The following is a 12,962-nucleotide window of genomic DNA, read 5'->3' on the forward strand; positions in this document are numbered from 1 at the left end:
AAAGTTATAAAGAGGAGATGAAAAGTTTAAGGATCCCGGAGAAAAGGAGAAAAATTGTGCATCAAAATGGCTTATGGAAGATGGAAATGCAAAAGAAAAGAGAAGATTTGAAAAAAATGTATAAATTAAAGATTCCAATGACCGGCTTGCGTCTCAAATGCGTGACGACAGACCTTGAGACTGTTAAGATAAGGTATGTCATGAGTTTAAAACAACAAAAGCAACAAGGAAAAGATGAAAGATGTTGAAGTTGATGAAGATGAGGAGGATGAAGATGAAGAATGAGAAAGCAACCGATGAGGAAGATGTCTTTTATACTTTTGAAGTTACAAGTTATGGTAAAGACCCTAGTTCCTTTATATTATATATGAGAGAATATATATATATATATATATATATATATATATATATATATATATATATATAAAAATTGATAGTGGAATATTAATTAAAGACTTTAAGGTATTTTGGATATATAAACGAACATGATAATATGGCCCTAAAGGGGTTTTCGGGTCTTTGTTTGGTTCTCACAGGCCTAATTAGTATCAAGAAATATTTGAGAAAAGGGTTTTACAAAATTGTTCATGAAAGTAATTGAAAACAGGGTTTTCTACATAAATATCAATTAAATTGGGGATTCAAAAGTAATTTTTTAGCATCTTTTAAGTATAATTAATGTATATGCAAGTAGATATGAATTAAAAGTTCAATAAAAATCTTACTATCATAACTATGCATTTTATTATACCTAAAAGCTTTACTGAATGTAGACAACCTATCACGATCATATTGGGGTTTTAAACCACACAATTGGTGACCTCCACTTGTTGGATAACAAAATCCAAATAAAAAACTATTAAATATTTTTATTTTTTATTCACGTAAGCACATAACTTTAGATGGATAAATGTAGTGATTTTTCTTTTATGTTAAAATGATTTTTTTAAATGCTTTGCTATTTAATATTTTCATCTGTTTTAAGTATAAAACTATTTCTGCTTTTGAAAATACAAATTATCAAATATGTGACTTTTTTTCCAATTAAGATACCTTTTAAAAAACGCAAAATATATCTAAAAAGTATTTTAAAAACCCTCTAAAAATAAAATATATACATATATATATATATATAGAAAAATTGTATTTTAAAATACTAGTAAAATACTTATTTTATATAAGAATTTTTTATTGCTTTTTTGGTTATTTTAAGAAAATAAAAATCATTTAAAAATATACAAAAATAAAAAAAAAGAAATCTTAAAAAATGTGTTTAATATAATTATAATAAAAGATAATAAAATGACAAAAAAAACCCATAAAGATTTGAATATGTGAATGCAAAACTTTAGGGGAGTGGTATGCTTAGTAAAAACGGGAAAAGAGGGATGCGTTTGGCAACACCCAATATAAATTGTTATTTGTATTCAACAACTTAAATCATTCACAAATATAAAATAAAACTGGTTTACAATGATGTAGGTTGTATTCTTGGTTGGCAGTCATGTTTAGAGTGCCTTATGATGAAATGCATATGATTCAAAGTCTGCTTGAGCTCATGGTGGACTTTCACTACTCAAGCTCTCAGCAAATTAATGGCTATAAATAACCTTCAACAACGAAAAGTTAAAAACTAACGTGAACACAAGAAACCAGAAATGAACTTCAACTCTACCAATAGATATTCAAAACGTCCATGACACGCAAGATACACTACTAAAAATATAGTTGTGGGTTATTGTCTCAAATACCTTTTTTTCAAATGAGTCGTGTTAATCGACCCAACACCTTTTTTTTCATGTAGAGTTTGGGTTATGTCAACAATTGTCGTCCCTAAGCGAGTTTAAGGGAGAAGGTAAGGGCTTTTACTTTGTTTTATTTATTTAAAATTTATTATTAAACCAATTCATTCATTATCTCCACCTCACCCCAAAATTATATTTCACCCACAATATTAACAGTTTAGCACATCCAACTTGGTGAGAACACCTTGACATAGCATCTTTCACACCTCAATAACACATAGCTCAAACAATTACTTACCTTTGAATTAATACGCATAATATGAATAAGAGTAAATTACATTTTTTTATACTTTAAACTTCAAACATAATAATAATTAAAAAAAACTTTTTTATTTGAAAAGTCACATTTTACATCCCTTTTGACAATCAGTCTTTAAAATTTTTTTGTTAGCGGTAAAACAACCGCCACTAGGGTAACTTCATTGTCTTCATAATTGATCTTGTCACTCCGTGGATGGTTTGATTTCGGCGTTCAACCACACCGTTCTGTTGTGACATGTACAGTGTGATTAGAAACCAATTTATGCCATCCTTGCTACAACATTGCTAAAAGTTTGTAGATACAAACTCTCCACAATCCATTCATAAAGCCTTGATTTAAGGTGCAACACGTTAGCTCAACCTAAGTGGGCCTTATATTGGTGAATTCAGGTAAAGGCTAGCCCATTAGGGTTTAAGCCCATCTTCCTTCCTATAAATAGGAAGTGAGCTCCTCCATATGGTTTTGTTGATCTCCTTCCTCCAATCTTTTACTCTCTCTCTCTCTCTCTCAACACATTTGTCTGCACATAAAGTTCACGATGAAAGTGGTGAAGATCATGGCTTTCTGAGCCAGAGAAGTCTCCAAACCACCACTAGGGATGTGTACGAAACCAAAAAAAAAAAATGTCTCTAAATAGTGAAAACCAAATTGAATAAGAAACCGACCATTCGGTTTTGAGATTAGTGAAAAACTGGAAAATTAATTTGTTAATTACTTTTTCGTTTAATCGCTTATGTTTTATAAACTTGGATATTTTTTATTTTTAACATTAATTGGTTATATTTTGTCGATTTGAATGAGATTAAATCATATTAGCTTTCAACATTCTAGGCCGAAATGTACAATCTTTTATTAATTATAATTTTTATTAAAAAAATATTTGGCCCAATTTCAAAATATCATGGATCAGATTTCTTTGGCCTGAAAATTACTAGCTCGATTAACAAAATAAAAAAAAAACTAATTCAAAACCGAATAGAAACCAAAAATTGAGAATCACACCTGATGAGAATCAATGAAAGGTATCAGGGACTTAGTGGATGCAATAATGAGAATCATGCTCCCAATCTTTCTTTGGAATTTGTTGCTCTTCAAAATAAGTATGAGGAGATTACATCAACGTTCGTCTCAACTATTGGAGAGACAGTACCGTTGGTGCCACAAATATTCCAAAAAGTTGAAAGAGTCAAAAGAGGGCTCTATTCTTTGAGACACAGGATGTTAGATCGAGTGCCTCCGTTAACCTTGAATGATCGCAATGAAATTAGTGCTGAAATCAACGACTTGAGGATTGGCAGTGTGCTTAAGAATGCAATATAATTTGAAATGGTTTAAAAAAGAGTAATAACCCATACAAAATTTATATTATATGATGTAACATTCTTGCGCGTCCCAGATAAATAAAATATATCAAAGTTCTAAAAAAAAAAGTAATAACCTATACAAAATTTAAAATTGATTTCAAAATACTTACTAGTTACTTTACTTTGTAACACAGAATCCCCAACAATATTAATACTATATGATGTAACATTCTAGGATCATGTCCAACTCATTAAGTTTCTTGGAACAAAGATTTTCTAAAATAGTTAAGTTGACAATTTACTACACCTTTATCATCAAAAATAATTATTAACATTTTCGCTCTTGGATACAGCCTATGAGTAACACATTCTTAAATTGTTTACCAAACAATAAAATAGAAATTTTATTACTACATCTATTTTTAGTCCCTATATTTTAAAAACGAAACATATAAAAAGTTTCTAGAATAGAGTACAAAGTGAAAGTGTTGTCCCCACTAAAAATATGGCGGGAAACACAAATAGACAAACCATGCACAAATTGTATAAATTAGTAAAAATACCAGTATTATATATAATGATAAAATGTGGATGGCCGGCTACACAGAACAATTATTTTGGGTGTTTGTTCTGGTACAGTAACAAACGTAATTAAAACCGATCAATTTGCGTCGACTCGATGTCACAACGTTTGGGGTTTACCGACCGAATAAACATTATTGTAAATATATTAAATTTTTTGTCATATAAGCCATACGAGTATTTTGGGCATTTACTAATTTAGCCTTTTGGTTTGGTGGCATGGTGCCAATACTGTAACGTGGTAAAGTAAATAAAAAAAATATCAAAACAAAAATAAACCGATAAAACATCCTAAAAAGAGAAAAATCTAACAGAGTTCAACCATAATAAACAAAACTGACATAATCGTCTTTAGTATGCCGCAACTAAGGCGCTGGATTATAGCTGCCTTTAGTCATAAACTGAAAGATTAATAAACAATAAACAATCGACTCATAATAGGTGAAATAAGAACAGTTGATAACACCAGCGGCTAAGGCCTGGCATATAATACTTAAAAATATATATAGTTTTAAAACTAAAAGCTTATTCGGGTTTTTCGAATTGACCCGAAACCTAGAATTCGGATCCAAGAACCAACCCAAATTACTTCGGTTCGGGTTCGGGTTTAGGTTAGCTTTTTCTCAGGTTCAATACGGGTTTTTTCGGGTTGGGTTTCAGATTTCCAGTAAAACTAACAACCCTATATAAGCCTAATAATTAAAATTAACAAGCATAGACATGGATAAATTAACTTCATTAATTATATATTAATAAAAATATTGTTTTCTTCACAAAAAACACATAAAATGAAAAGCAAACAAATAAGCAAAAACAAAACATACTCAAGTCCTCTCTATTTCAATCAAGCGCATTCGGGCCAGTGCAGTAATTGACCACATGGTTCCACACCCACTGCACCAAATACCTTCTTCTAATCCCTTGCATATTATACGTAGCACCATCTCCATCGTTCAGCATTTGCCCAGTATACGACCCGCCTCCCCCGGTCCCGTAAATCCCCTCGCACAAGTCCGCGATCTCCACGGGGAACGACGGGTCCTGCCCGGCGTACCACGCGTTGACCAACGGGTTCGACGCCACCTCAGCGATCTCGTGAGCGATCACGCTGATCATCCCGTCAATCCCAACCACACCGTTGGGTGCTTTCAACGGTTTTAAGCCCGGGATGTATTCGGGAACTGCGAACGGGTACGCGCAGATACCCGGACACAGTTTTGCTGAGTTACCTATCCATGCGTAAGGTAAGGTGTACCCCACTATTGATGGGTAGGTAAAGTAGTGGAAGCCACATACGTTCTGGCAAAAGTCCTGAACGTACACGTCTTCTGAGGTGAGTAAAAGATACAACCCACCTTTGGGTTGTACCGGTAACGGTTTGGTTTTGGCAGTAACTGCTGATTTAATAACCGACTGTATTGATAAACGTGTCAGAGTTTTACCATGTGATAAAAGCCTGTCGTTTTTCTCTCTTCCGAGCTGGACAGTTCGGGAGACATTGGAGTCAGTTTGGTCACCGTATAGTTGTACGGTCTTCCACCATCCAGACACCGAGGGTGATCGGTGGCTGGATCCCGAAATAGAGTTAATAAACTCACGAATAATACGTTTGTGCGCGTTCGGCCACGTGCCGTACCATATAATATGCACGGTGATGTTCTCGGTTAGAACCGGACCCATGTGGTATTTTAACTTGACGAATTCAGACAAGCCTTCATACTTTTTATTGCTTCCGAATTGGAGCTCGGTAGTGTTGTATTTCTGGTTGGGCCACGGGCGCCATCCGAACGACGGACGAACGAAAAATAATAATAAGGAGAGGAGAGTGAGTGTGAGGAGAGGCGGCGACGACGATGAACTACGGTTGCGGGTGGAGGAGCACCACATTTTATTAGAGTGGTTGTTAAAACTTAAAAGTGGTACTATAGGTGACATGGTTCGGAGACTAGGACCTGGTTTATATATATGTGTGTGAACGTTGATACATAAGTTTGATATAAAGTATTAAGTTATTATTTTTGTAAATAGATTGCTAGGTAATTGACAGCAAGGAATTAATAAACTTGATAAAAGTTTGTAAGATGTTATTATTAGGTGTGTATCTTTTTGTATATTAGTCAAATTTAGATTGTATTGTTTTAGGAAAGGTTATTGTGCATTTCCTAATTTTATTACTCTCTTTGTGTGTGTATTGTATAGGGTTCACGAGTCGAGCCGAATCAAGTGAGGGTTTGTTTGTTGTTTGACTCGTTTACGAACATAGCCGAAATCGAGCAAGTATTTATCAAGTAATTTTTGAACAAGCAGCGAACGGTTTGGACAACGTTAACAAGCTATGTGCATAATGTTTCATTATCGATTATTCAACTAATCAACCATTACAGTTGTTGTTTAGTTGTTTTAGGAGTGAGAAAACAATTTAATACCTTAAATGATATATTTTAGTGAAAAAATATATGCAAAACTTTGATGTTTTAGTGAGAAAATATATGCAAAACTTTAAATGTTAAATAATAAAATACAAGGCATATAAATATCTTCAAAACTAATTCATGTGGGACCCACTTAAGTAGAAGGGTCCTATGGACGTCCGGAATCAAGCTCCCGAATTCTTAAATTTTAGCTCAATTTCTAACTATTTTTATAGCTTTATTACACACAAATGTATGGACCGGTGATGATTAAGGTTTTAAATCTTTTTGGTTTTGGGTTTGAAACCTGATCTAAGAACGTTTCTTTTAAGTAATAGGTTTCCTCTGCTATGGTGTTTCTAATCTTGTATAAGTCAGACTTGAAACGTCAAAAACAGTATGGTTAATTGGCATCAAGTCTTCAAAAGATTTACTCGGGTATTGGAATTGGTTTCAAACGCTTTATAAAACAAACACACACAAATTACTCTATGTGTGTCCGATATACTTTTTATTAAATATTTTGATTGATATAGATAATTATTAGATGTTTGAAAACCCTATTATGTTACATATACTTTACATGCTGCGTTGTAATTGTAAGTATGACTTATAAAGTGTAGAGAGTCAAATCTTACATAACAAGTCTTAAAACACTACCTATGTGATTACAACTTTAGTTTGTTGCATCGATTAATCAAAACCATTTATGTCTTTGAAGAAACACTAACCGAGCCCCGGTCAGATTACTGGTAACCTGGGGGTTGGAGAGGTTTCCCACGAGGGGTTAGACCCTGAGAAGATGGTTCTTCTGATAACCTGCAAAACAGACACCGTGAGCTCGTCACTGAGAAGGGGGGGACTTGAAGAGGTAGGTCCCAGCAGAGCCCAGTTGGACCCGCAAGACTCACCTCAAACAGGGACGTCTGCGCAGAAACCAACTGGATCCGCAGGACCAACCATGCTCAGAGACGTGACGTCCTTACGCGCAGTACGCAAGCTGGTCCCGCAGGAAACGCCTCCCAATGGTGAAGGACTCCGCCTGTTCCCGCAGCCTCGGATACAAGCCATTAGGGAAGGCCACCCGCGCAGCAAGGCTACACGCACAAGGCACTTAGCTCTCAATCGTTCAGTGTCACCTGAAGGAATGAGCGAAGCCGGGAACAATCCCGCACAAGGGCGGGAGGGGGAATACTCCCGCCCAAATAAGCCAGTCCGTATGATACGGGAAGATCTTCTGTACTGTACCTGACGAGGTATGGGAAAAAGATCTGACTAAATATACGACAGCTTATGGACAACAGTATGGCGAGCAGCATGCTCCTACACTGTATGTCACTATTAGCCGCTGCCTACTCACCAACTACTGCCATACCACGTGCGTAGCCGGCAGTTGGTGGAAAAGGAATAGTATACAGCAGGTCTGGTCACTATCAGCCGCTACCTACCCACCAACTACCAGCAGGGCACGTGCATAGGCTACTGTTGGTGGAACAGGAACACTGTTGCAGCCGGCCATACCTCCTTGGAAACCTACCTTCGGCTATAAATACCACAAATGGTATGACCATCATATCTTATCTTATATCATCATATTATACCTGATATCTGCTCTAGCAATCTCTTAATATACTTTTATATTTAAAGAGCAATCTAGTCTGATTCTCACGCCGGAGGGTGGTCACAAGGAGGAACCCCCCCCCCCTTCTCAGTGACGAGCTCACGGTGTCTGTTTTGCAGGTTATCAGAAGAACCATCTTCTCAGGGTCTAACCCCTCGTGGGAAACCTCTCCAACCCCCAGGTTACCAGTAATCTGACCGGGGCTCGGTTAGTGTTTCTTCATTGGCGCCATCCGTGCATAAAGCTAGAACTTTATTTTTCTCCAGTTTTTTCAAACTTCTACAAAGATGGTTAGAGAAATTCCGGTAACCACAACCCCAGCTACTGGGGTGACCGGTAACACAGTTTTTACAAACACTACCCCGGTTACCCAAGCCGGGGCAAGTGAAGTAAATTTTACGAACACTACCCCAGTTACTCAAGCTGGGGCAAGTGCAGTAAATGATCGCCTACTGGGATCCACTGATACCCAGGTTGAGAAACGAAGACTCCCCCGCCAAACTCTCGATGAAGTCAAGGCATGGGCGGAGGCACGACAAAAGGAATTCCAGGCTGAGTTGAACGAACGCTTGCGTTCCGTACAACAGGCCGACGAATTCGAATACTGGGAGGATGACTCGGAGGAATCCGACTCCGACGCGAACCCTCGCCATAGGGCAAAAGGGAAGCGTAAGGAAATGGAATCCCAACCAAAAAGGCATTTTGGACAAGCCTTCAAACCAAAAAGCACAGGTGGAAGTCCACGAGACTTCTCCAAAACGTTCAGACCAAACGTTGCAAATGCAGGAACGTCCAAGTTTGCAAGGGACATTGCGGAAGCAATCGCCCCAAAGAGTGCCAAACAAATGCCTAACATAGGCACATATGACGGTTTATCTGATCCAGACGATCATTTGAACAGGTTCATAGCGGGGGCAACCGTCAGCAATTGGACGGAACCCACGTGGTGCTACATGTTCCAAATGACGCTAGTTGGGGCTGCTAGAGCTTGGTTTGATCGTCTACCGGTCAACCACATCTACGACTGGGCAGACTTCCAGCAGAAGTTTAGCCAACACTTCAGCCAGCAACGGAAGTATACCGAGGAGCAATGGACAATCCTCAAATGCATACGAGAAGAAGATGAATCTCTGCCAAACTTCATCACTCGCTTCAACTCAAAGAAGCTAAGTTTGGGCAATATCAGCGAAGATCTTGTTCGCGCTGCCTTCATCCAGGGCGCGCATGACCCAGAGCTCATCCGCACCCTAACGGGCAAAGATGGCATGCCATCCACATGGGATGCCATCATGACAGCAGCAAAACGCTATGCGGAAACGGAGAAGCAACTGGGTAGAGATCTCCCACAGAGCACAAACCTCTACACTCAGAAGACGAGAGAGGACAACGTCCTCACCGCCCGACTAAATAAAAAGCGGAAGCTAGGCATCTGGCAGTCAAGGGTAAACTTTGACACCTCATCCGGCTTGCAACATCGATTGGGCGGAAGGGATAATGTACAGCTGCACCGAAACTCCAGATGGACGCCACTCACCAAAAGCGTCACTGAGATATTCGCCACTGAAGAGCTCCCGTGGCCAAAGCCTCCGATAATCCGACATCGTCACGATGCTGATCGGAGCAAATACTGTGACTTTCACAAGACAAAGGGCCACAACACTGAAGAATGCATAGGTGTAAAAGACATGGTCGAAGCATTTGTCAGAGATGGGACGCTCGCGCACCTCGTGGCGCAATAAAGGCTGAGCAGGCGGGTGCGTGTAGAACCCCAGCTGGGGAAAACACGAATCAAAATTCCAGCTTCAATATCGAGACTACATGCTGCATAAAGAACGAGATCCCGAACCAGGTGCGTATCGGCTCGATGGCGCTCCCATCCCAACAACATGGAAGGGAGCTCATTTACACAGTTTGCATGTAAATCAATTCCAATTTGTAAAGAAAAGGCCAAGAGCCACTTCTAATGGAAATGATTCTCTTTAGAACATCAAAGCTGATGATTTTACATTTATACTTTTCTAAACACTGGTAACGGCATTCACATTACGTGAAGTCGTTGCGTGGGAAGGCGGTCTTACCCGCACAAACCCAATAACGTGACAACCTTCACGCAGGTCAGTTGAAGGGGAAAAGTTCAGCACCCAAAGATGAAAGTGCCGGTCTATCCGCATGAATCATGAAAGGAAACTGAACAATAACCTATTGACAACCGCGCGTCGAACGGTCCAAAACAAAATTCTTAAAAGGATGAGGAAAACCTACACGCAGGTCAGATAAGGGTAAAGTTTTGCCATCCTACTAAGTGCAAGTGACGGTTCTACCCGCACAATCACGAAAGAGGAAGCAAAACTTCACACCTATTATCAACCACGTTCAAAGGTTAACTTATCCTCAAAGGATGAGGAAAACCTACACGCAGGTCAGATAAGGGTAAAGTTTTGCCATCCTACTAAGTGCAAGTGACGGTTCTACCCGCACAATCACGAAAGAGGAAGCAAAACTTCACACCTATTATCAACCACGTTCAAAGGTTAACTTATCCTAAAAGGATGAGGAAAACCTACACGCAGGTCAGATGAAGGTTAAAGTTTAGCCATCCTACTAAGTGCAAGTGACGGTTCTACCCGCACAATCACAAAAGGGGAAGCAAAACTTTAACCCATTATCAACCACGTTCAACAGCTTAACTTATTCTAAACACTTGGAAAATTGCTAATTTAAACTAAGTATGCAAGTCATAAGTTTATAAAGCAAGGAACCCAAAGAAGGAAATAACAATCTTATACGCAAAAAGATTAATATTTCACAAACGGATTATTACAAGAATGACCGGGTAACTACCCGCCTACGAAAAGAAAATAAATACATCTGTACAAGACTATCCTAGCAGTGGGAAGGGATCTTCAGGATCAAGCTTCAGGGCCGCTTCCACTTGGACCCGCTCCATCAGAAGAACGGGGCGGTTCGAGGAAAGCTTTAAGGATAGCTAACCCATCATCAGCAGCAGCTACTTGGTTCACCTTCTCCACCACTGGATGCGGGAAGGCAGCATATTGATTTACTGCTTGGTCATATATGGCTTCAGTATCAACATTGTACAAAGGGAAGTTGGAAGGCGGGAAGCCTTTCTCAACAAACCCTAGACCAAGCAGGAAGCCAGCCCGTTCCCCATCCTCGTGAGAAGCGTTGAGGGCTGCGCTCATAGCATCGTCGTAAGATGTCTCTGAAAAGACCCGATGCACAACCTACAAAGAAAATGTACAAGTGTAAGACTTCTGTCGCAAAGGAAAGCGTGAAGACAAAGCTAAAATACATGAGGCAACGCTTCTCGAAGAAGCCATTCCTTGGCAACCAGAGCTTCTTGGAGGGCGGCTTGAGCTTGGGTGTGGGCGCGTTCGGCTTCGCTTTTGTTAAGGTTGGCAAGTAGAACTTCCTTTGCAGCAGCCTCTTCAACGCTCTTAAGCTTCCGCTCGGTGTGATCAAGCACGCCCCTCTGGTCCAAGATCTCCTGGAGTTTCTTGGCATCTTCCATTGCCAAGGCATCATGAGCACGTTGGAGAGCCTCTAATTTGGCCTTGAGCTCCTCGTTCTCCACGCGTAAAGGCTCAGCAACGGCTTCAGCCTTGGTGGCCCTCTCGGTTGCGTTCCTCGCAGTCTCCTTAGCCAGCCGAAGCTGTTCGTTAACAGCTTGGGCAGCCTTGGAGCGGGCCTCGAGTCGCGCTTGAACCTCAACCTCGAGGGCCTTGAAGGCCTTCTCCTTCTCCGTAGCAGCTGCAGCCAACTTTTGGTTCTCCTCCCGAAGAGCCCGCGCTTGAGATACTTCCTTGGCGCGAGCTGCTTTCAACTTGTCGTTTTCACGACAAAGTAGCTCGACGCGCGGCTGCATCCGGGCCTGGAGAACCCGAAGCTCATTGGTTAGCCTACCCTCCTGGTAGCTAGCCATGGCTTCCCCCAACGCACCATGGGGAGCAGCGTGGCGAGCCCATTCCACGCACTCCACAGGGGTACGAAGGGTTGTTCCTCGGCGTATGTTCCATCGCGGAACATACACTTCATTGGAATCCGACACTGCAAAAAACAAAAAAGCAGTTAGGAAAAGATGATAAAAAAAAATAATAATAAAATAATAATAATAATAATAAAATAATAATAATAATAATAATAATAATAAATATATATATATAAGGGCCAAATGAACCCTACGCACCTGTAGGGTCTATAACAGGCCGATAGCCGCCGAACCCATCACCTGAACCCAAAGGAAATCCATCCAAAAGGTCAGGCAGATGGGAAGGTGGCATAGATTGGCGAGTACTCCCATGCGTACCTGATGGGCCGGCCGTTGGTGCCGGTGGCGGGGGCATGGTGGCAGCCGCCGCAGTCGCTGCCGCAGAATCCGCAGCAATAGTAACCGCCGGCTCGGTGAAGGATGTGGTAAAAATTGCACTCACGGCCGGCGGTGACGACAAAGCTGGAACAGTCGGCTCAGAGTGAGCAACTGAACCAGTGGGAGCAGGCGCAGGCGCCTGGGTCGACGCCTCAGGAAGGCTGACCAAGCCTACCGTCATCGGCGGAGAGGTACTCGAATGCGCTAAACCCGGGAATGCGTCAACATCCACGCCTGCACAAGAAGATAAGTGTTAAACAATAAATTTATGAAGTATGTTAAATCTACAAAAACAAGGATGTTTGTACTTACGGGTTTTCTTGAGCCTGAACGTACGGACAGGCGGGGACAAACCCGATGGAGCCGGTCTCTTGATGCCGGTCACCGTCGTCGTCGTTGGTTCTCCGGAGGTAACAGTCGTAGCCTCTGGAGCAGTGGTCTTCTCACCACCGGGGTGCCCCGCCACCTCTTCACTATCTGACTCGGTATCAGATAGGAGCACCGGATCAGCTGTGGAGGCCACCTTCTCCTTCCCTTTCCCGCCGGCAGCCTTCCTCTTCCGCACCAGCGGAGGACCATCTGCGGATTCC

General features: G+C 40.7%; 1 protein-coding gene across 1 annotated transcript; it reads right to left on the reverse strand.

Annotated features, from left to right (window-relative positions):
- Positions 1 to 4,678: 4,678 nt before the first annotated feature.
- Positions 4,679 to 5,762, reverse strand: LOC143603259 (protein EXORDIUM-like 3). Its single transcript, XM_077080103.1, has one exon. The coding sequence runs from the start codon at positions 5,631 to 5,633 to the stop codon at positions 4,794 to 4,796; it is 840 nt and encodes a 279-aa protein (XP_076936218.1). The 5' UTR covers positions 5,634 to 5,762; the 3' UTR covers positions 4,679 to 4,793.
- Positions 5,763 to 12,962: the final 7,200 nt, after the last annotated feature.

Source organism: Bidens hawaiensis, unplaced genomic scaffold (genome assembly GCF_021521415.1).
Source record: "Bidens hawaiensis isolate Kalapana, Puna unplaced genomic scaffold, B.hawaiensis_p1.1 tig00061072_1, whole genome shotgun sequence".
Lineage (NCBI taxonomy): Eukaryota > Viridiplantae > Streptophyta > Magnoliopsida > Asterales > Asteraceae > Bidens > Bidens hawaiensis.